Here is a 24,458-nt window from a genome sequence, read left to right as displayed (position 1 = left end):
CTGTTATTTTGATAGGAATTAAGTCCTATTAAGTTAATAATGGTTGTTATTTCAATAAGAATAATTCTAGAGCACTTGAACAAAAACTCGAAATGCTTAATTGCATGGGATCATATAGTTGCAAAACTAACGATTGCATGTCAGCCTGATCTCTTACATGTTTTGTAACGCATTCTTTTTAATAATTATACAAATCCACTTTTATATACCTCAAATTGGCTTATATAAAACGCATGTCATCCTTTGGAAACAATTTCATAATGTCATTTAATCCGAGCAGGAAGGAAACCGAAATTAAGTATATATACGAATGGTTCCATTGAATTATAGAGTGACTAGAATGTTTCACTGTTTTTCATCTCCCATTCAAATCTTTTCGTCGCAGTCTATTCGCGGGTAAATAAATCATTTTTAAGTTAATTATTTGCTTTGTGTGCTCTGTAAAATTTTGAAGTGTTTAATATTGGACTGTGATAAAAAAATGTTGAGAATCACTGGGATAAACAATTAATTTTCTAATAAACTTTTGAAATTTAAAATTAAGTGCTGATAGAATAATGAATTGTAACGTGATATTAAAGAGTTTTTAATCTGACAAAACATAACTATAGTCCTTTCTTACCTATAGATTTAACCCAATTTAAAATCAAAGAAATTTCCAGTTAATTTCGGTTATTATATAAATAATTATAAGCAAATATAAAGATAAGTAAATAGAAATGGAAAACTGGGAAAAAAAAATGGTGACTTAATTATTAAATTGTGCATAAAAGAATTCCAATTATTCTTGCTATGCTACATTAAAAAATTTATTATTCTATTAAAATTGTAATTCAATTATAGTAACCCCAAGGGGGGAATATACTTGGAACATAATTTCCAACACCTGATTTTTCATTACACTCATTTTAAACGGTTATTTTTCCATGAAGCTTTAAAAATATTTTTAACAATTTTTCAATAGAAGCAATTTAGAAAAAGAAAATTAGGAAATTCAAGCAGGAAATGGTTTTTCTTCTATATGTTTTTGCTTATTATCTCAGTCTTTCAATTCCCTACTTCAAATTTTCAGATAGTTTATTCAAAAATTTCTTTAATTTTTATAATTATTTAGTTTCGGGAAAATTATTGAGATTTCTTAGAATAAAAATTCACAATTTATTAACCATTTTAGAGATTTTATGGTAAAAATTGTTTAATATTTTCAGAAAATTCTAACAATTTGCTATAATTGCCTCCGTATAACTCCATTCTGGTCATTATATCATGCAATTATGCAATCCATTTGCATCATTCTATATTTTCTACTCCAATTTAAATACAAAACAAACCTGGCAGCATACTTAGTTAAACAAAAATTCCATTTCCATTTTTATTGGTTTTCCTTATTATTGGTTTTTCTTATAATGCCACCTGGATGAATATAACAAGCTTCTTTGGCCAATCAAAACAATTTTATTAGATAAATTTAGAGTGGTGGGTAAAAAATGAAAAAATAGCAATTGAAAAAAAAATTTTTTTACATTAAAAAACAAATGTGGTACCTACCTTTGCCATAATCAAATGCAGAAGAAAAAAATCCAATCTTATTTGTTTGTGTGTCTCCAAATGCAAAAAAAAAATTTAAATTCATGTAAAGTTGGCAACAAGAAAATCATGTATTTTTTTTCCTTTTACAACTTTATAAATTTATTATTTATATTGCATATGATTTGCACGGTATTGAATGGTGTTGCATATTAAAATGACTAGTTTTTACATGTAACTTGTCTTATGTATTGATTTCTCGATCAAATTCATATAGAAATGAAATTGTCATAAATTAAATTTGAATGTCAATACAAAATGTTCAATGGGAAATTTTGCAGTTACCAATCGTAAATCAGTGTTATTTTTTCCTCAAAAAAATAATTAAAATGTTGTATTTTAATTAGATATATTGCTAGATATATTGAGTATACTTAATTTTAAACTGACGTAGATGTACGAGTTTGCATGGAAATGCGAAAATTTGTTTTCGAACGCTTCAAATTTTTGATTACATCTGCGCAAATATTTTTGGTTATTTAACACAATGTTGATGTTTTCTTTCTCTAAATCTTTTGCTGATTTAAGATTTTGTCATATCAGCAATTATTTGCTCATCAAGGTTCAAAATGAAGGGTTTTTGTGAAAAACTTCAAAAAAGATTTTTAAAATTTTTAAATTTTACATAAGAATTATTTTCAATATTAAGGTTTTTTACTGCTACTGGTTTTATACTGTTACTGGTAGTTTTTGAGAATAGGAAATTTTAACACTTTTTCCCCTATTTTCTGAAGTTCAGTTTTTAGTAAATTTTTAATATTCTTCACTGCAATCAATTCAATATTAATCGATTGGGCACATTAAATAAATGCGCATACGGCATATGTCATTGTGTATGTGTCTGATTTAATTCAATTCGATTTGAAAGTTCAAAATATCACGATTTCAATTCGAACTACATTTTTCAATTGAAGATATCGGTACGTAAAGATGTCGGAGGGTATTTTTTTATCAAATCTTCAAAATGAAGATATTATTTAAAAATAAAGTTGGGTCAAACCAATGGTTTGTATTGTAGCACTTTTCCCTTCAACAAGTGAAAATTCTGCTTTTAAATACAGTCTATGTATACATATCACACTATTAAAATTATTTTCATTCATATACAAAACTATTCCAAGGATTGCATATATTTAGGATGAACGATTTATGCAGACTTTGAAATAAAGGAAAAATTAATATAAAAAGGGGTTAACATAATGCTCGATTTTAAGGGTTAATTGTGTGAGTTAAGGAAAATAATTATATTTTTTAATGTCATGGAATTTACCGTTAGCTTTTTGTGTTTATAGAAATTTGAAAAAACGTGCGATTTCGGAAATATAAGGTGTCAAAAATTCTAATTTTACAAATTTCAAGGGGCGATAACTTGAGAGGGGGTGGAGATGGAAAAAAATTTTCTTCTAACGAAATGAACTATTTGTTAATGTCTAAAAGCCCATAAATTTTCAAGCTTCTAAAAGCTGGGGTCTAGAAGAAAAACGACATCAAAAATTTGGAAAAAAAGGACTTTAGATAACGGTAAATTTGAACGGCCATTTTGTTTTTCTAAAGTTCAACTGTAGTATACCGCGCTAGGGAAAGCAAGCCGCTGCCTTTCTGCGTTTGCAAAATTTCCAAAATGCTTATGGTTTCATTGCAACAAATAGTTAAAAAAGGCCATTTTTAAGGTTTTGGGGGGGTATAACTTCTAGAGGGGGGGAGATAGGTAAGAATTTTGTTCTACGGAAGTGAGTTTCTAGTAAAGATCTATGTACATATAAAATTTTAGCTTTCTATCTTCAAGGGTGTAGAAGTTTTGTAAACAAAAAAAGTGTCCACGGACGGACGGACGGACGGACGGACGGACGGACGGACGGACGGACGGACGGACGGACGGACGGACGGACGGACGGACGGACAGAGTGAAACTAATAAGCACTTTTTTCAAAAAATTTTTTGGAAAAGTGCTAAAAATGAAGATATTTGGCCTATTCTATTTGGCAGTACTGATTTAGAGGTCAGATGAAAACCTAAGAGTAAATTGGAATTCATTCCTTTTTTTTTTAAGTTAAATTATTTTAATAAAATCGCCGCCGCTTGACATCATCAAAGATCTAAAAAGAGAAAAAGTTGCTTGCTCCCTCACAAGAAGCCAGGAGTTGCAAATATAAGTCGGTGAAATCTAGGTGTTAGAATCCATAAAATTTTATTTTTACGGTAGGTGGTACAGTATACTACTACATATACAAGTATTTATATTTTTAAAAGACGTCATACATAATAATGCATAACATACATAATATTTAAATTCAAATTAAATTCTTAATATTTTCTTATAAAATAATTGGCTATGTGTCATTCATAAAGAAAATTTAATGATTAATAAAATAAATCAGTTAAATGGCGCCAAAATATTTTTGTCAAAATACAAATACATTCTTATAAACAACCATATTAAAAAGATATGTAAACTAAGCTGATTCATATATGACTATTATGTTATAGCATTTATTACTTAAAGTTTTATCACTTCTTGATGTCATTATCTTACAAATATCGTAAACGACTTTCATACATACGCACGTAATATTTGAATTGTGGTTCTCTTGCTCTTATTTACATAATATTTTTAAATTTTTCTTATTATTTATTTAATTACATACAATGTATCTGTATTAATAATAAATTTTTTAATTAAATTTAAAAATTTAAGAGGCAATAAAAGTAATTATTAATTTTATTTACTTCTTTTTTCTTTCAGGCGGACGCTAATTCTCACCAAAAAAACATCTAAAATTAGAAAGTGTCTACAAACATACTTTTACAGTTAATTCCAAAATACAATATTAATTTTATTCCGTTATAATTGGAACTACGATAAGAGACACTCACTTAGAATACAAGAGAATTTTAGGAACATACAGAAGAACGTACGAATAAAAATTCACCTGATCCTATTAAAATTATTACAAAATTCTACTTTTATTCAATAAATATTTTTTAATATCAATATTATTATAAAAATAGAAAGAGAAAAAAAATTAAAATAATACAAAACCAAAATAAATAAATAAAAAAGTAAATATTTAAGAAGTTTTGAAAAAATCAACATCATTGCAAAAAAATAAATAGAAAATATATTCAAAATACATAGAAATAACTACATATATAACATTAATTCACAATAGAACCCAAAAAAGATAGTGAATCACAAGTTTTTAAAATGTAAACATTGAAAATAATAAAATAAAATTGAGAAAACAACAATAATTCTTTAACAAAACACAAAACAGAAAAAAAAGAGGAATTTCTAACAAGCAAATAAAAATATTAAAAAGCAAAAACCAAAACAATAATATTAAAATTATTGAAAGAAAGAGATAAAATATTTGATAGTAAACAAAACAAAAAAACAAAAAATAAAATTAAATAATAAAAAATTTTAAAAACAATAACAGTGCGCATGTCATACTTCTCTCTATCTCTCTCTCTCTCTCTCGCTAAAATTTTAATATTTTTGTCAATTCACAATAGTTTATATTAATTAGAGAAAAACTGAGAGAGAAAAAATAAATAACAAAAAAAAAATTTTAAAACTAAAACTTTTCAATATAAAATTCGAATTCGAAAAATCTTTATAGTTTTTGTTGTGTTTATTAAATAATATTGTATTTATGCACGTGCTATAATTTTGTGCACATGTAAACCAATACAAATAAATTAAAATAAATTCTTATATGAATCTATAATAGTGATATCATCATATCTCACACACTATATACATACTTGCAAACACACATAAATAAATTGAAAGCAATAAAAATTTAACAACAATATAAAAATAATAATCAGACATTTTCGAATATCAAAAAGAAAAAAAATAATAAATTGAAGAAGAAGAAAAAAAATATAACAAACATAATAATTGATGACGTAAACACACACATTCTCCTCCTTTACACAATTTTCGTAATATAGAGAGAAAAGCTTTTTATTAAGCTCAATAATATTTTTAAAATTACAACAAAAAAAAATCTCGTTTATTCTGTCTTGTTTTTTTTTTTGTTTGTTTCAATTTTTTTTTCTTTTTTGCAAATATTTTTCAAGTTCATTTCGTCATTACATGGCATTCTGTCTGTCATACACACACGTTCTATTTATTTTTTAGTATTCAAGATTTTTTAAATTTAATCAAAACTTTAAAAGAATATAAGAGAAATATTGAAAAAAAGAAGAACAAGAAAAAACAAAAAGTAAAATTAAATAAAAATATTTGTTTTTTAATTGAAATTAGAGTGAAAAAGATAGACTTAAAACTGAATACATTGAAAAAGAATTAAAAATACAATTTAAATAGGAATAATATAAAAAAAAGAGGTAGACTATACACACAAACATACATAGATACAGATATAATTTATATTTGTAATTATTTATGCAAACAAAATAAAAGTTAAAAATTTCGTAATTGCAAATGTATGAAAGTTTACGATATACGAAGAATGAAAGTTAAATAAAAATCGAAATTTTTTTTATAAAATATTTTCTCACTCTTTCTTACCAGACCGTCGTATATGTATTAAAAGAGAGCCAGCCATACATTCATATTGAATTTTAATACGAGAAATTTGGTTTATATTAAAACATAACTCTTTATCAGTTAAAAAAAAAAAAAAACAATTTTAAATATAACAAAAGCAAAACAAAAAAAAAAATAGAGTATTTAAAATAAAAGTAAACTTTTTTAGTATTTAATTTTTGTTGTTGTTGTTTCATTTTCACCTGTTTACCTTTATTATTATTGACATTCTGTTTTTTTTTCTTTTCGTCGTGTTATATTCGCTTCTTATTTATTTTCTTATATTTTATATTGTTTTTTCTTTTAAATACATACATACATACAAACATACTTACATACATATAATATTGTAAATTGTTTGTTATTCATTCTATATAGTGTTGAAAAGGCTTTTATAAATCTTCGTACAAATGAGTAGTGATTTTGCTTTCAGTGAAACAACACCGTTACGTCAGAGTGATTGTAGTAACGCAATATCATCGACGACGGCAATCGCGATAGCTAATTCACGTAATTCAAATAATATTACGTGTGATAGCGATAGTAACGGTATTCGAAACGGTAATAATACAAATACAAATTCTAATCCATATAATAGAAGAAATAATAATAATAATATAAATAATAATAATAATAATAATAATAACAATAATATAAATAATAATAATAATAATAATAATAATTTAATAAATAGTGCAAATAATATAACAACATCGGGTAGTGCAATAGGAAACGAAATACCAACACCAACAACAACAACAACAATTGGTACAACGGTACAATTAGAAACTGGATTAAATTCAAATCGTAACGGTTTTACAAATCGGATATTACGTCGGAATTTAAATAATAATAATAAAGATAAAATGGATACAAATCGTAAATTGGTTAGGAAAATTGCAATGGATTTTGTATTATTATTATGTGGTAAGTTACATTTTTATGATTTTTTTTTCATTAATTATTTTAGAAATAATTTTTCTGGTAAAATACAATTATTGGTGGAAATGAGGTTAATCCTCACGAATATATTATTACATATGAAAATTAGGCAAAAATTAATTTTAAATGAAGTTATGAATATTTTTTTTTACATTTTAATATTTTAACAATAATTTTGGAATTTTACCTCGAATAAATTATGTTGGTACACAAAATGAATAATAAAATTTTTTCAATACATACAATTGCGACACGTGTTAAAATTAAACATATATAAAAACATTTAAAGGTGAAATTAAATATTTTACGAAATTTGAGTGTAATCTTTGAATTTAATGTATTTTTTGAATTTAAAGTAATTAAAATTACATTTATGTTGGTGTTTGGCTAAAAATTAATGTTTTAAAATTTTGCATTCAATTTAGTCTTTTAAAAAGATCTAAATTAATTTTTAACAATTGCAACTGTGAATCCGAAAATGCATTTGTACTTACAATTCTTATAAAATTCAAATCATGAGAAATATACAATTCTGAAATGTTTATAAATAAATTTAAAGCAAAAATTAAATGTCTTTAGTCAGTGTTTCCACCTTAAAATATTGATTTCCCGTATAGGTACGTCAAACATTTCTTTAAATTTCCCAATTTTTTAATTAGTATTTCGAAATGCTCGCATATGTTCCATTTTTCTATATTTTTACAAAATCATATCTGAGTAACTATAATATTAATTCAAATATTATAACACTAGAAAATTGGTAAAAACCCATCAAATATTAAATATAATTATTTATTCGAAAGAAGTTGTAGTAAAAAATACCTACATACTTAATATTAATGTATTATCAGTTAAAATTTCATCTTTAATAGGACACGTATAACAGAATTTTTCTATTAACGTATTTAATAGATTTTACTAAAAGTATAATAATTTGAATTTCAATAAAATTTTAATCGTAAATTTAGTAGAAAATTATAATTATCTGTTTTTCCACATTAATAGACTATTTCGCATAAAATTGCGAATTTTCGAAATAATTTTAGAATAATCGAATTTAATCGTATTGATATTATTGCGGTAATTGGCATTTTCACTTGCTCCTTTCATATTAATTCCATAGTATAGCTAATTATCTAAATTATTTCTAAAAATTATTTTATTACTTCGAATTTTTAGGGTAATTTTAGGGCAATTTCATTTTGATAACCAAAATTATTTGTAAACTATTTATTTTACTTATAATTGTAATCATATCTTAAAATTTTGAATAATTTTCTTATAATTCTTAAAAATTTTTAAAATAATTTTAAAAATTATCTAAGAATAAAATTGTAAATTCACTTATAAGTAGTGAATTTTATTTGCTTTTTTCTATTATCTGCAACTGTTATACAAAATAAATTATTATAATAATGCATTTCTTAACACTAAAATTTAGATTTGTAATCGACCTTAATAATATATCAAATCGATTTTTAATGAACTAAATTTATCCTATATATATGCTAGTATATAGATAATGTATTATAATAATATGGTCAAGACTCACGAGACAAGTATGACAAGTGAGTCATAATACTCATAATTATTAAAATTCTTTCAGTGTTAGTTGACTATAAATAATTATATATAAGATATATATATGTATATATATGTATATACTCATAAAAAGTACACTTATATACAGAGCAACGAATAACTATACACTGATAAAAATGCGTTTTCTCTTTAAAATTCCTTCAATACAGCTGTGAGTTTTTGTCTACGTATTCACTTTTATTTTTTTATTTTTTTCAATTTTGCTTTTATTTTATTGTAAAAATGTCGAAAGCGTGTAAAAAATTAATTATATATATACTTACTTAACTTTCGTTATACATTATGTATAACACATTTTTGCTTTTTTTTATGAATGATTCTCTTTTGAAATTTATTTACAAAATAATTGTTGCTTACTGCTGTTTGTACAATGTAAAAAAATTTTTCGTATACAATACGAGATTACGTTATTTATTAAATATTCCGTTTCTTCAATCTTACGTTTTTTACGAGTAGTGCAATTTCATTAAACTTGTTTCAGTTTACCTTTTGATTTTCTTCTTCATTTGATTTTGTATAAAAATTTTACAATTAAATTAAATGTTTTTTTTTTTTTTGGAAATTATTCATTGCATAAAAAACCGTATATAGTGCAAATAATAATGCATGTATTAAAATGTAATTTTAATTAGCTTACATTACAGCTTTTGATTCAAATTTGATTTTTGTCAATTGGAAAAATTTAGATTTTTCGAATTTAAAAATTTAAGTAATAGAAGTGTGATTAATTAGTAATGACACGAACCATATACTAATACCGTACTATACACGAAAATAGTATATTTTAAGTATTTTTTTAAAAATATCTAAGAAGCAAAAAAATAAGTACACACTTGATATTATGCGATAGTAATGCTTAAATGATTTCATTCAATTTGCTAATATAGTTTAAACTACTTGCAATGTAAATTTATTTGACATACTTACTTAATTAGATATTGAAGAAATAATTTATACTTGACTGTGTTATAAAAAATTTGTATACCTACATAAAGATTTTGATAAAGTTTCTGATTATTTTGTGTTAAACGCTCCCAAATTTTTGTACCTTTGGATAATCTGCAATTACAGTTCTCTCTATGCTATGAGTTTATCCTTCCTTTGTATTGCCTTTTTTGTTCTAACAATATGAAGGTGCGCACGATATTATTGCCAATTTAATATTTTAAATTTGTGAAAAATCTTTTGGGTAGAATTTCTTAACCGACAATCAAGGGTCCAAACTCGAAAAAGAAAACTAAATTAAAATTTAATGAAAACATTTAATGAAAATTTATTTAAATATTTATTAATAATTTTTTTATATATATTTCCCGATTTCATTTTCTTGGAAATTGTCTTCGTATACAAATTACAGTATTTCATAATTGTTAAACACATGATTCATTTACTTTAATAATTAAATTAATATTAACCCAAGATATCACGATTGTTAAACTCTTATTAAATTTTTAATATAAAAAGGGAAATACGATATAAGCGGCACCTGAGAAGAAATATTTTTAAAAATAAATAATAAAAATTTGAAAAAAATTTAATATTAAACGCGGAACTAAAACAGACTAAGCTTTCGAATAAATAGATTTAAAAATAAAAATTAAAATCAACCGGATAAAATATGATGCTAACCGATTCTTTTTGAATTTGAATTATGATTGGCATAATAATCCCTCAACTTTCACGTACCTATACATATACACAAAACCCATGCTAATTTAATGTAGGTATTAGGAATTAAATTTATGATTTTTAAGTTTTATCTGCAATCCAATGATGTCATAAATGCGACCATTGATAATAATAAAAGAAATAAAAGAAATTATGTAATCACTTGCTTATTTCAGTACGTATACAAAGCTACCCACAACCAATTTGAATATTTCATACATTAAGTAATTTTATGTTTGCTAAATGCCATTTTATATTTAAATTTAAACTTTAATTAAAAATTTTATATCAACCCCATGCATATTTACGAAAAAAAAAAATAACAAGTACTTTAATTTAGACATTTTGCACGAAACGTTGCCAACTACACTATTACTCGTATTTATGATGAGTTTTAAACAAATGTGAGGGTAATTTTTTAATAAAAATGTTCATATTCATATTTTATATTTTTATTATTGTGATTCTTTTTTATGTTCCTTTAATATAACACGTGTCCAAATCGTTTAAAAAGATTTTCAACCACAATCAATTTAATTTTTTTTTTGTAATGTGCACTTTTAGCCGGTCTATTATAATTTTTTTGTACTCATATTCATTATGACTACAATAAATGTTAGCTGCTTACTTAGCCCCAAAAAAAAAACTCAAATAATTCTTTTGATTCAGATTTAAAAGCAACTTTGAATAGGTCACTTGTATTTACCGGGAATTCAATGTTTTCTATTTTATTTAACATTAAAATAGAATAAAATTGTAAAATAAAAATAAAAACATTAATAACAATTCTAAAGTAATATACTAGGCTACAGTTTTCAAAGAAAAATTAAAATTAAACTCAATGAATTCAATGTTCTTATAATTTTTGTTAAATTAAAAAATTAAAAGTGCTTTTGTTGTGTACGATTTAAATTTACAATAATTAATTTAAATCAAGTGTTTAAATAGAAAAGAAGAAAAATCATTCAAAATACTCAACATTTCTAAAATACACAATTCTAAAATACAAAAAACTCATTAAAAATGGAGAGTTCATTGTCAGAGAATGCATTTAAACAAGAAAACGAAAACAAAATAAGTAGTTTATTGTATTTTTTTTGTAATTATAGAAAATTAAATTGGTATTTTAAGAAAAATTGTCAATAAGTATACAAAAATTGTAAAATTTATTAATGTAGTTAACATGTCAAAAGAGAAAAATTGCATATATTAAGGCGTTCCACTTTTATATTATTGCATTAATTTGATGAACGGACCTTTTGCAGGGCACACTTAACAAAATCTAATATTTTATATTTTTTTTTGTATAATCGAGAGCATAGTTTTCGAAATTTTAATTATTCATTATATTTTTTTAGTTAGATGTCAAAAAAAAAGTCTTAATAAAATTGCATATTTTCTAAACCTACGTTGTGTACCTTGTTGAAGATTTCCAAAGAAAATTAAAAATTAACCAGAAAATTATTTTTTTCTAAGTAATCTTTCATGTATCTTGCAATAAATTTTATGATTTCTGTAATTTGACCTTAATCAATTTGCATATGAAATTGAACTAACGTAATTTTAAAAGAAATTATTAAAATCTTATTATAATGCGTTTCCTGATAATCAGAAATTCAATTTCAACTTCACATCAAATTATAAGTTTAGAATCAAATATCCTAAAATTTGAAAATATTGTTGAAAATTTTGAAATATATCATTTTAATCTTATAGTTTGAAGTTCAGAGCCTTCCAATAAATTCAGCCTCATTAATTTGAAATTTTAAAAATACTATTCCAATAATTCCAACAAAAAGAAAAATATTTTCTAAATTTTTTATTGTTACTACTTAATTTATCCAAGAAAGAATTAACGAGAATGACGTATAGAACTGACAATTGTGACTCAAATGATCCACAATTACATCAAAATTAAACAATTTTAATCAAATTACTAGTATACTGTTACTGTTGTCATTATAACTGGTATATATTATTATTAAAATTTTATTGAATATTGTCATTTTGCATTGTTATAAATGTGAGAAAAATTTGATAGTATGTCTAACACCATATTTAAATACAATGTCAATGTATTTTGAAAGCTTTAAAAATAAAAATATTAGCACAGGCAAAATCGGAATATTTGTTGCCAAAAATAAAAATGAAATATACCTACCTAAATTTTGCCGAAAAATAAACCGGTTTTTTTTTCACTTATTCAAAACCAGTAATTCTCGCTTCTTTATGTGTATATCGTACCTAATAATTATTACCTATCAAATCTATAAATAAACTTTCATCTGTTTTTCATTCTATGGTTATTGAATTGTTAAAAAGTTACAATATAAAAAATGTCATCAAATATGGGTTAGCGAAATAAGGTATGATAAAAATTTAAAAATTCCAATTTTATGTGAAACAAAATGGCAATGAAACAATGTCAAAATAAGTATTTAAATTTGAAATAGATATTAAAATTATTTAAAATATACATAAATTAAAGGGATTTCAATTGAAAATCGGAATATGTGTTTAGATTTAGTTCAATTCAACCCCGATAACTATAGAAGCCGTGTAATCAGTCTGATTAAGTCTGATCTAGTCTGATATTAAGATATTTTATAGATTCAATCTCCAATCATAAAGCAATTGATATTATTTTAATTTTTATTTCCAATACTTAATCTTCAATATCATAAATAACATCAGTAGATTACTTACTTACTATATTAAACTTATTAATTCAATAAAATATTCTTAACTTTAATCTATGTAAGTCTACACTTTCATTAAAAATGGCATTCTACCATGCAACGTGACTTGTTTTAATAATTAATATTTTATTTATTAAAAATTTCTTAGAATATTGTATGTGATAAATCACATCTTAAAAATTTATCTATTATCTTTACTTACATAAAAATATTTTTATGCAAATTATAATAATTAATTATAATATTGAATTTCAACTTCTGTAAATTTCATATAATTACATACATAGATAAAATTAATTCGTTCTTTTATGATTTTTAATAAAAATTAATATTTTTTTTCATTTTCAAAGCCATACAATTTAAAAACTAGTAAAAAATTTTGTATGTGATTGATCACTAAATATTTATTTCACATTAAGTTTTTTAAAAAAAATCTTTTACCACTTGATTTCAAATAAAATTTTTGATATACTAAATTAGTATATCATAGTATACTAAATTAGTATATACGTTAATTTTAAATATAATTGAAAATACTAAAATAATTAAAAAATAAGTTTGATATTGTGTAATGAGTTCGAACTGACATTATTATAACTGATAACGTTTACTTTCAAGGAAATTTGGTTTGAATCTCATATGAATTGGAATAAACTCATTATACCCACTTACATACTCACATACTGTGAATTAATATTACGCTATTAGAAAATCTAATTTTCAAATTGCCTTGATTTGACTAAAAGAACTAAATTTTCTGCCTATACGTGTTCGAATTCTCTAAAAACAAAATTTGCGTATTAAAAAATGTACAAACTTTTCAAAGGCAGTGGAAAAGTGTTACCGTTCAGCGATATTATGGTTACATGCAATTTTTTTTATATTTTAAAAATTTTGTAAATTTATTCATAATATTTTTGGTTTGAAATTTATATCTAACCTAAATTAGAGTTAAAACCACATTGCAACAATATATGGAAGTCAAGGTTTATTTTTTAAAGTTAATTAAGAGTTAAGAATAATCAGCACTATACTCAATCAGATATAAATATACATACAGTGAGCAACAAAAGTCATCGCACCTTTCCGTTTTTACGATTTGTGGATAAATTTAAAGAAAATATGACTGTATTTTTATGAAAGTAATATAAAAATTGAAAGTTTTTTTTATTTTTAAGTTTCTGTAAAAAAATAGAAAACATTCACATCATAATTACTTCGTTATAAGACAAAAACAAAAAACAAATCAAATTTCATCGCAACAAAAGTCTTCGCACCCTCATACATTTCTTCGAAAAATTAACAGTTAAGAAAATAACAATAACAGCGCCAGAAATCACTATAACCAAACGTATTGAATTCGAAAAACTTTATTAAAATTATTTAATAGACGCCGCATTGTTTTAAATTCAGTAGGTGCTTAGAGGTCTTGATTGCAGGACGTTATTAGTTATGGATATTCCAAAGAGAAAAGAAACCACAGTAGCTGAAAGAGAAATTATTCTAAATCTGCATAATAATGGTAAAAGCTACAATCAAATTGGAGAAATCGTAAAAAGAAGCAAGTCTACAGTTCGCAGTATTATAAAACGTTTTTGCAACGAGAATATTGTAGAAAATAAACACAGAAGTGGAAGGCCTAAAAAGTTAACTAATCGTGAAGAAAGGAAAATTTTGCAAATAGTTAACAATACACCCAGAATTAGTGCTCCCAAAATAGCTGATAATATTAAGAAACAATTTGACAAAGATATTAGCCCTCAAACTGTTCGCCGCACATTAAAAACTGGTGGTTACAAGTCTTGCACTGCGAGAAATAAACCTTTAATAAATAAACGTAACAGAAAAAAAAGGTTAGAGTTCGCAAAAATGTATTTAAACAAGCCGATTGAGTTTTGGAATAAAGTAATATTCTCAGACGAAAGTAAATACAATATTTTTTGCTCAGATGGAAAAGTTTCTATTTGGAGAAAATCAAACACAGCGTTGAATCCAAAAAATTTGAAATCCACAGTTAAACATGGGGGTGGAGGAGTAATGGTTTGGGGCTGTATGTCAGCCTGTGGGGTTGGAAACTTGAAAATCATTGAAAATACAATGAATCAAGATATTTATTTGCAAATTCTTAAGGAAAACCTAAAGCAGAGCGCCGATTCAATGCAGCTTAGTGATTCTTATTATTTCCAACAGGACAACGATCCTAAGCATACAGCCCACAAAGTCAAAATGTGGATATTGTACAACACTCCCCACATGCTAGTAACACCTCCGCAATCTCCGGATATAAATCCTATCGAACATGTGTGGGATTTGTTGGACAGAAAGATAAGGAAACATAATATTTCCAGTAAACCGCAGTTAGTAGAGGTTTTAAAAGAAGAATGGAGTAAAATAACTCGCGAGGAGACCAAAAATTTGGTGGACTCAATGCCCCGAAGACTCCAAGCTGTTATAGATGCGAAAGGATACCCAACAAAATATTAATTGATTTAAAATGTATAAATAGTTAAGTTTTTTTTATTAAGGTGCGAAGACTTTTGTTGCAATGAATTTTGTTATGTTTTTCTTTTTTGTTAAGTTTGTTAATGAATTATGATTTTCTTTTTTTTATATTTTAAGAGGAGTTTGAGAATAAATAAAACTTTCAATTTTTATATTACTTTCATAAAAATACGTTTATATTTTTTTATAAATTATCCACAAATCGTAAAAACAGAAAGGTGCGAAGACTTTTGTTGCTCACTGTATGTAATGAGTAGATGAGATTGATTTCATAATGTTAAACTATCAATTAAAATTAAATTATATATAATACCTGTATAACATGTAAACCTACATTTCCAATGGTATACATACGTACATATATAGGAAAGGATGGGTTTTTTTTTTGCAATTTTGCTGCTTCACTAAGTGTATTTATTTATTTATTAAAAATAATTATTCTGTTAAATTTTATTTATTACTTTTGTAATCTATACAATATTAATTTCAATATTCATTATTTATTTAAATATAAATATGAAATTTATTTTTGTTTTTTGAAAAATACATGGCATACATGCATTAACTTATGCATTTTTATATATGTTATACAAAAATTTTCCATAAAAGTGCTTCAATAGTGGAATATATGATATAAGTAAATGGCATACATTTTTTAAATTAATTTTTAATTTGTTTTTTTTTGGTTAATGTAAACATTAATATTTAATATGAAATATGTTGTACAGTGCGATAATTTTACAAAATATGTACATCGTACAATCACTAGATACACACTATCTACATTTAAAACACATGCAATATTGATTATGTGGAATGTTTTGCTATTACATAAAATATTTTAATGAAATTTTATAAATTACTTACCTGGAATTTTTTAAAAATAACAACAAGTGCAGTAGAAATGATAACAAATTGAATAGGAAGGGGGGGGGCGGGGGCATGGCAGTGTGTACAATGAAATTTTAAAACAAATAAAGTTAATTGGCATTTTGTGGATTTTCAATTTTTTTTCCATTCATTTTCTATTTTTGAATAGTGTATTGAATGAATATTAAAAAAAAAACAAAAATTACATAATAAATTTGTTTGCAATTTATTTTTTAAATTTAATAATAATGAATTAATGATGAAAATTATTTTTATCACAATATACGATCGTATATATAATATTACATAGGAACTATCATTAACGTACGTACATGAAAACAATTTAAAATATTTTATCTAAGTAAGAGAAAAATTGCAAATTATCAGAATGATTTTTCATTTTAATTTTAAAATATGTAAACGTAAATGGGAATGTGAGGTTTAAAAAAAACCCAAATTTGTCATTTAATTCCTGATACTGAAATACCAGGAATTAATATAGAATTAATAATTTTAATGAAAATTGGTGTTTAAAATACACGTGTTAATTATACGCTACTAAAATATTCTCATATATCAGATAATTTACAAAATTAAAAAATTATAAAACAATACTGTTATATAAGGGGAAAATTATGCTGAAAATGGCCAGATTTGTAAAGTTATTTGAAAGAAATCATTCCGGATTGTTACTATAACTGTCGAATTGATTCTCTGACTTAACTTTATCTATGCAGTTTAATTACTAATTTTCTGCAGAACATTTTTCTTACACGGCAGTTCGGATATTTGAATTTTTAAAATCTTACAAATATACGACTAAACTTAAAAAAATGTCCAATAGTATACCCTTTAAATTTTTACCCAATAAGTATACCTTTAAAAATTAACTAAATTAAATTGTAATATCGTCTAATATTCATACTTGTTGAAAATTGATCTTTTCTCGATCTCTTCAAAATTAATTAAGTGATATTAAGAAAATTATTTACGTATCGCCATATAATCGCTACTCGACCTTTATGACTAAGATGAAAATGTGGAGCTACATGTAAATGTGCAAATACAAACTCTACCCTTTTGTAAAACTTGAATTTTTAAAGAGAAATTCACTATTTAATAAATTCAATTTTCATATGCACTTTAAACATATTTGTATTGCATTGTAAATTAAACTTCACAAAATTTTCCCGACATCATAATGTCGTGATCATTTAATAAAATCCGAAAACTAATTGAAAATAACAGCGCGTGTATTTTTAAACCATTTACCCATATTTCTTTTTTATTTAAGTGGAAAATTATGAATCAAAGATTTATTGATTTTGCGCTTTTTATACTAACTGATTTTATTCTCATTTTAAATGATCATAATTATTAAATAACAGCAGGATAAAAAAGTAATGAACATTTTAATAAATAAGAAAGAGTATGTACGTACATAGTGTACGTGTATGTATTTCTAGCTATAGAAAATATATTTTTTAGTTCGTGTTGCGGAGGCGGTTAGAAATTTTCATTAACAATTCAATTTCAAGTCGATCAATGGTATATGAGAAAAATTTTTCCATTTAATTTCCAAATAAAAAATTTAAAATATTTTTACTTCATTTCCTTACTACAATATAAATTTAAAGATTTGATTTATTATTTTACTAAACATTTATCAATTTACAGAAAATTTATAATTGAAATAGATAAGAAAATTTATTAAAGTAATTTGTTAAACTGCTAGACTTAAATTAAAATTTTTAATAGCAGTAACGAGTATTTTGTAATCGGTACTATTTTGATATTAATGTAAGCTTTGATAAATGTGAACTCACTTAATGGAATTCAAAGTTCAATTATTACTCACAACTTAAGTGATTCCAGCGAAATCGAAATTACTTTTCCATTAACTAATTTATTAGCAAATTTTAATTAAACTTCCATTAATTGTTCGATTTCAAATTATAATAGGGGGAAAATGACACTAAAGAGTTAATAAAAATTACTGAAATTAAATGTGGGGCTTTGCATTTAAAGATTTGTAATGTCTTTTTTTGCTAATAAACTCCAAAATATGCACATTATAGTTATCTATATATTATGTACGTATATATAATTAATAGACCCGCGTATACTTAGTGTCTAAGAATATTAATTAAAAGCGGAAATAAAAATTTAATAAAAATAATACTCGTAGAATTCAATAAGTTTGTGATTATTAATGATTGTTAAGATTAAAAGGATTTAAGGATAAGACCTGATAACATGATTTAATTATTATTAAAATTTTTTTTAATATAATCAACCATATGATAATGAAATTATTAAATTTCTAATATTTTCTATAGGAAATACGCTGAATTCTTAATGAAAATTTAATATTTTTAATTTTCAACTTGTAAACAAAAAAATTACTTATCTATAAATTGTGCAGATTTTGCAAAAATAATGTTCAATAACAAAGATAAAATTTACGTAAAAATTTTACGCTTTAATTTCAAAGTGAAAAATAAAAGTTAATAACAATTTTTTAACATTTTATTATGCTTTATCATTACAAAATTAAATTAGAATTTTTAATTACTTAGAATTTTTGTTTTAATAGAAATTATTGGGGTTATACAATCTAGTAATCAAATGAACGCATTAAAAATTAAACGACTATAAAAATTATATTACTTATGCCTTTTGTAAATAAAAATCATTGTCAATTCTAATATTGAATAAAAATTTTACATTGAATTCAAAAATATTAATATTCGAAATAGAATTGAGTTATGCGAATTCATTTTAGAAATGGAGGCAAACTTGGTTTGCGTCCGTCAAATTTTTGTAAAGTTTACAATAAATTTTTAATAAGATGAGTGACTTCTTAGGTAAAATCTAGGCATATATAAAATTTGAATTTATATTCGTACGATTCAAATTGCATACATTCATAACATACGATTCAGATTATAAAAAATTTGACGTAGTTCCCAAAATTGTTAAATAACTTTTCCTCTTTTACAAACAAACAATCTTAAAATGTGTTTAACAGTAATGTCAATAAGTTTATGTACATATTATATTAAAATTATATTAATACAATAGTTTTCTAATATGTCATACGAAATTTTTTTAAAATTCTTATGTCTTGTAACGCTAATGCTACTTATAAAACTAACGGTAGTCAATAATTAAATCCGAACCTAACGTCAAATTTACCTCTTCAGTATAATACAATTTTAATTGGTGAGTAAAAAACGTAACAGATTAGTTGCTAAATGTCCAACATGCCTGTTTAACTCATTACTTTACTTCTGCATTAAATTGGAGACTGTTCGAATTTTTTCAAATAATAAAAAAATTGCTTAATTCAAAATTTGATGACACCTACTTTAAAATATAAAATTTTTCTCTTTTCTCTCTTTTTATTGATAAACGCTTATAACTAAGGCACAGTCTGATTAAATTTCATAAAAATTGCTTACGATATAAATACGATATGGTGGTGCGTACGAGAATAAGAAAGTTAAATTTTATTTTTTTCTTGCCTTCTTTCATAATTAAAAATTTTTTATCTTTACTATGTTTTTATTTTTCATTCTTATTATTAGTGAGCATTAACGTATCTTGAACGGGGCTGTATGTAAAATCTACATATTCACAAACATATTTAATAAGTATTAGTTTTATATTTAATTTAATTAATGATAAATCATTGTAGATAAGGTAAAATACTTACTACGTAATAATAATTTAATGAGAATATTATTATAAAATTTTAAGTTAATGTTATACAATTTACGTAATGTTATACGTTTATGATATTTAATGATGTGAGCATAAGTAAATGTCATAAATAAAATAAATACATAACGTATCTGATATTCTATGGCGCTGTAATCACATTTTAATTGCCATTACAAGTTGACTAATACTTTTAGATATTATAAATTCTATGAGATTTCAAGATTTTAATCTAATCACTTATTTTTCGGAATTTTATATAATAATTTAAAATATTTATATAATTATACAAAATATATGTTTACAATATAATAACGTAGCTAGAAACAGAATATGGAATGTGATTCTAGTTAAAATTTCTTAGAATCTCTTTATCTCTATACCTTTAATAATTGAAATATATGAACTAAAACTAATATAATTATTTTTATTAAGTATATATATTTGTTAATAAGTAAGGCATGACTAAGTGAGTAAACTAATTTTCATGGAGAAAACAAAAATAATAAAAAAAAAATTACTTTAAATTTTGTTGTGTAAATTTTTATCGTACATATTTGTACAATGTAGTATGTTTGCAATGGGGGGAAAAAATATATTTAAAGTTGGAAAATCTTTCAAGTTTATAAAAATTGAGTCATGAATTATTTAAATTTTTTTAAAGATAATTCAATTAAATTAAAGTTATTAAAATTCTTTTGAATATTGATATAGCAACTATAATGAAAACTTCTTATTTTTTTTAAAACCGACGGTAATCTGTCTAAGGAACTAGAATTTCAAATTTGAAATAAAATAAAGTTTTATTTCTATAACAATGATATTAGGCCTTGGTACATGGGGTGTCTGAATCGTATCGGCTTCCTGATGGGTCGAGTTTCTTTCAGGCCGGTGTTTTGAAGAGCATGCACGATCTTGGTGGTCTCACTGTCGTGGCTAGTAAATATTTATCGTACCGCAGATAGAAAGCCATGTCTGCATACCCGACGGCAAGAATGATGTGGCCAAAGTACGACCTTAGGAAATCGGATGGCCTCCTGACGGCAGTCTATATGGAATACTGGTCTCAGAACAGACCATTTGTACTAATTGAAATGCAGTGGACAACTTGCACATGCCACATCAACCATCCAGTCAACCATGATATTGGGATCTTATTGATTTTTAATTATAACGACGGTATTTCATGATGTATAATAGTTTGCAAATGATTATAATTTTTTAGTGTATAGATATGTTACATACGTATTCATATAAAGAATGCCCTGAATTTTCAACCCAAAATTTAAATACCAAAATATGTGTTAAAAATCTTGTTGTAATTGTACAAAAATTATAAAATATTTTAAAATTGGAAAGAACAATCGCAGTTGTAAATTGATTCAATAATTTTATTATAATTTTTTGAATTTTAATCATTTTATTGTTAATGAATCAAAATAATTTTAATCACATTTATTGAACACAATTAATTGCTATTTAATTAAATAATTGATTTAAAATTGTGCTTTCACATTAAAAAATTTTACTACTTATCTGTATATTGAAATATTGGAATTATCTAGATTTGGGTACCGGATTTTGTTAACTCTTTATTAATTATTTTCAACACCAACCTGGTAACAAAATTATAATCGGCCATGCAATTAAATTTAATCTGTGATTATTCAATAATAAAACTAGCATGATTTAAGGCACGCTTTTTTTTCATAGATTTTTCACAATTGTAATTATAATAAGTAATTAGAATTTCCTATAGGAATTTATCCCCTTTTTTAATATAGAATTTTAATGGCAATTCTTATTAATGTAAACCTGTAATGAAAGTTGAATTTGTTATAAAATCTGGACTGTATTGAAAAAAAATACTAATTTTTTTTTTTAAATTTTTATATTATTTTAAATTTACACTTAAATTTTAAGGATTCTAGCAATTTAATTCAATTAATATTAAAATTCATCTATGTGTTTATTATTTTAAATTTTCAATAAAAAATATTTTGTTCTCACCAGAAATATTTATTTTCTACAATAATTTTTTTCCAAATTATTCCAAATTATTTTTATTAAAATTTCTTTATTAAAAAAACATTGACCTAGACCAAAAATCAATTTAATATAAAATATAAAGATAGCAATAAAATATTTAAAATTTTCTAATAGATTGCATGTTTTTCTAAATTTATTATGAATAATTTGATTTTTATTACGAACTACTTTACTTATAGTATAAAAGGAACAACAAAAAGTGAGAAAATTTAAAATTCTAGCAAGCATAACTCTTCAGTTTTTAAAAGAAAATTTAACATATTTATATTTACATGGTACATACATACATATATATATTGAGAGCTTTGTTATATACCTAAAATATAGTCACATGAATTTCTTATAAATCAATATTATTAGCAAAAAATAACAACAAAACTAAATAAAAATTTATTTTAATTTAATAATACCAATGAACTCTCTACATACGTGCATAATACTACGTATATAAAATTTTTCTATACATTTAAGAAGTCGTAATAGCAAAAATTGCCCAAATAGACTTCAGATATGCGATAGCCTAATATTGTAGTATAGTCAATATCAAACTCAATTACGATTAAAATACTCGCTTACAAAATTTTTGATATGAAATTATTAAAAAAATATTAATTCTGAATTTTTTGCACAGGAATACAATCTTTAAATAGGATTGCTGAATTTAGCTTAATTAAAAATTTCTGTATAAAATTTAAATACCGCATTATGAAGTTCATTAGGAACAAAGAAAATTTAGTTTTCAATTTAAGTATTTCGAATTCTTTAATTCAACCGAATGTAGTTATATCAATATAGTATGCATAAAGAGAATTCCTCATTCAGCAATTGATTTAATTGATATTATTCCGCATATTAGATTCGTAAAAATTAGATGGCGTTTATTTGTTCGAAATTTTGTTGTAATCATAAATGTAATTAACAATCATAAAATTTTAGTATGACATACACTTTTACTTGCTAAAGAGTAACGTAAATGCTTGTAGTTTCCAAAACTCACGCCAGGTAGCTAAACATAAAGACACTTTCTTTCCTAACTCCACACTAACCTTTCCTAACTTTCCTAACACATCCAAAATACCCCCATATTCAAAAGTCATTCGTAATTATCAACAACTTTGTATTAAGTATAATAAATTGTTTTCTGTTTTGTCTATCTGGGTGATTTACAACATTCTATATAACATAATGTTACATGGACCCTAAATAGAAAATGTTATTTGTCAACTAATAATTTACGGTCCATTAATAATAAAATAAATAATAATTGAAAAAAAAAATATTGTCTTTGTTTTATATTTTAAGTAAATAACTTAATAAATTTGATTGTTAATCGTAATTTTTTTTGTGGTTATACTTACATTAAGTATATTGAAAATTATGTTGTTCTAGAATGTAGGGTACTTTTATTGATTAAATTTCTAATATTTAAAAGTTAAATTAAGGTTATCAAAATCTTTTAAGAAATTTTTAGAAAGAAATATTTATCTGTACTGTAAAAAAAAAATATTGAAATTAAAATTGGATTCGGAAGTATTATGAGAATATTAATATTTGAACTTTTTTAAAGAAAGATGCCGTATAGTTCAATTCTGTCAAAAAAAAAGTTGTGTAAAATGCATGAAGGATGTCTGATAAGGTTTTTCAACATTGTATGTGGTTTTATGTATTATATACATCATTGTTATAATTTGAAAAGTTTTGACAAAATGTTCTTATTTTTTTTAATTATTCATATTATAATTTTACTTTGCCCGCCTACACATCCGTTGGCAAAAATTTTAAATTAATTTAAAAGATGATGTATAGAAATCAATAGATCTTTTGCTTAGAAAATAATTTCTCCGGAAAAAGGTTTTCATTCAGCTTTCTCTCTTGCAATTTAATTTCTATAAATTGCCAAAAATGCTCTAAGAAATTTTCGAATTCTGGAAAACAAAAATTTTTCGAATTATTTTTTCCTCATTCCTAATTTTATTGTTAAAATTGCCAAAAATGCATGTTTATTGTGTCAAACTCTATGAAGTTTTTGAATTTTTAAAAGCAAACATTTTTCGAATTATTTTTTCGAACCTCAAAATGTAAGTGTTTTTAAATTACTTAAATTTTTTAAATCAAGGATTCTTTTCCAAAATTTTTTCTTATTCATTTTATTAAAAGTGGCAATTCCGAAATGCTTAAAATTTTATAGTTACATAAATAAAAATAAATTTATATGGATGGAAAAACTATCGACCTAAAACCTAAACTATAGACCT

The 24,458-nt window shown here is 23.8% G+C and overlaps 1 protein-coding gene across 4 annotated transcripts in view; it reads left to right on the top strand.

Annotated features, from left to right (window-relative positions):
- Positions 1-24,458, top strand: part of LOC129610718 (putative phosphatidate phosphatase) — a 174,251-nt gene that overhangs the window by 37,770 nt on the left and 112,023 nt on the right. For 2 of the 4 annotated variants that reach the window (XM_055523382.1, XM_055523385.1), the window contains exons 2-3: positions 4,331-6,303; positions 6,527-7,075. In XM_055523382.1, the coding sequence (XP_055379357.1) occupies positions 6,559-7,075 (517 nt within the window). In that variant the 5' untranslated portion in view covers positions 4,331-6,303; positions 6,527-6,558. Of the gene's footprint in view, positions 1-4,330; positions 6,304-6,333; positions 7,076-24,458 lie in introns of those variants that run through there. The other 2 variants (XM_055523383.1, XM_055523384.1) reach the window with 2 other exon arrangements.

The sequence above is a fragment of the Condylostylus longicornis genome, unplaced genomic scaffold (assembly GCF_029603195.1).
Source record: "Condylostylus longicornis isolate FDR11 unplaced genomic scaffold, ASM2960319v2 ptg000048l, whole genome shotgun sequence".
Taxonomy (NCBI): Eukaryota; Metazoa; Arthropoda; class Insecta; order Diptera; family Dolichopodidae; genus Condylostylus; species Condylostylus longicornis.
Note: the sequence above shows the minus strand (reverse complement) of the source record. Positions and strands in the feature narration are given on the sequence as shown.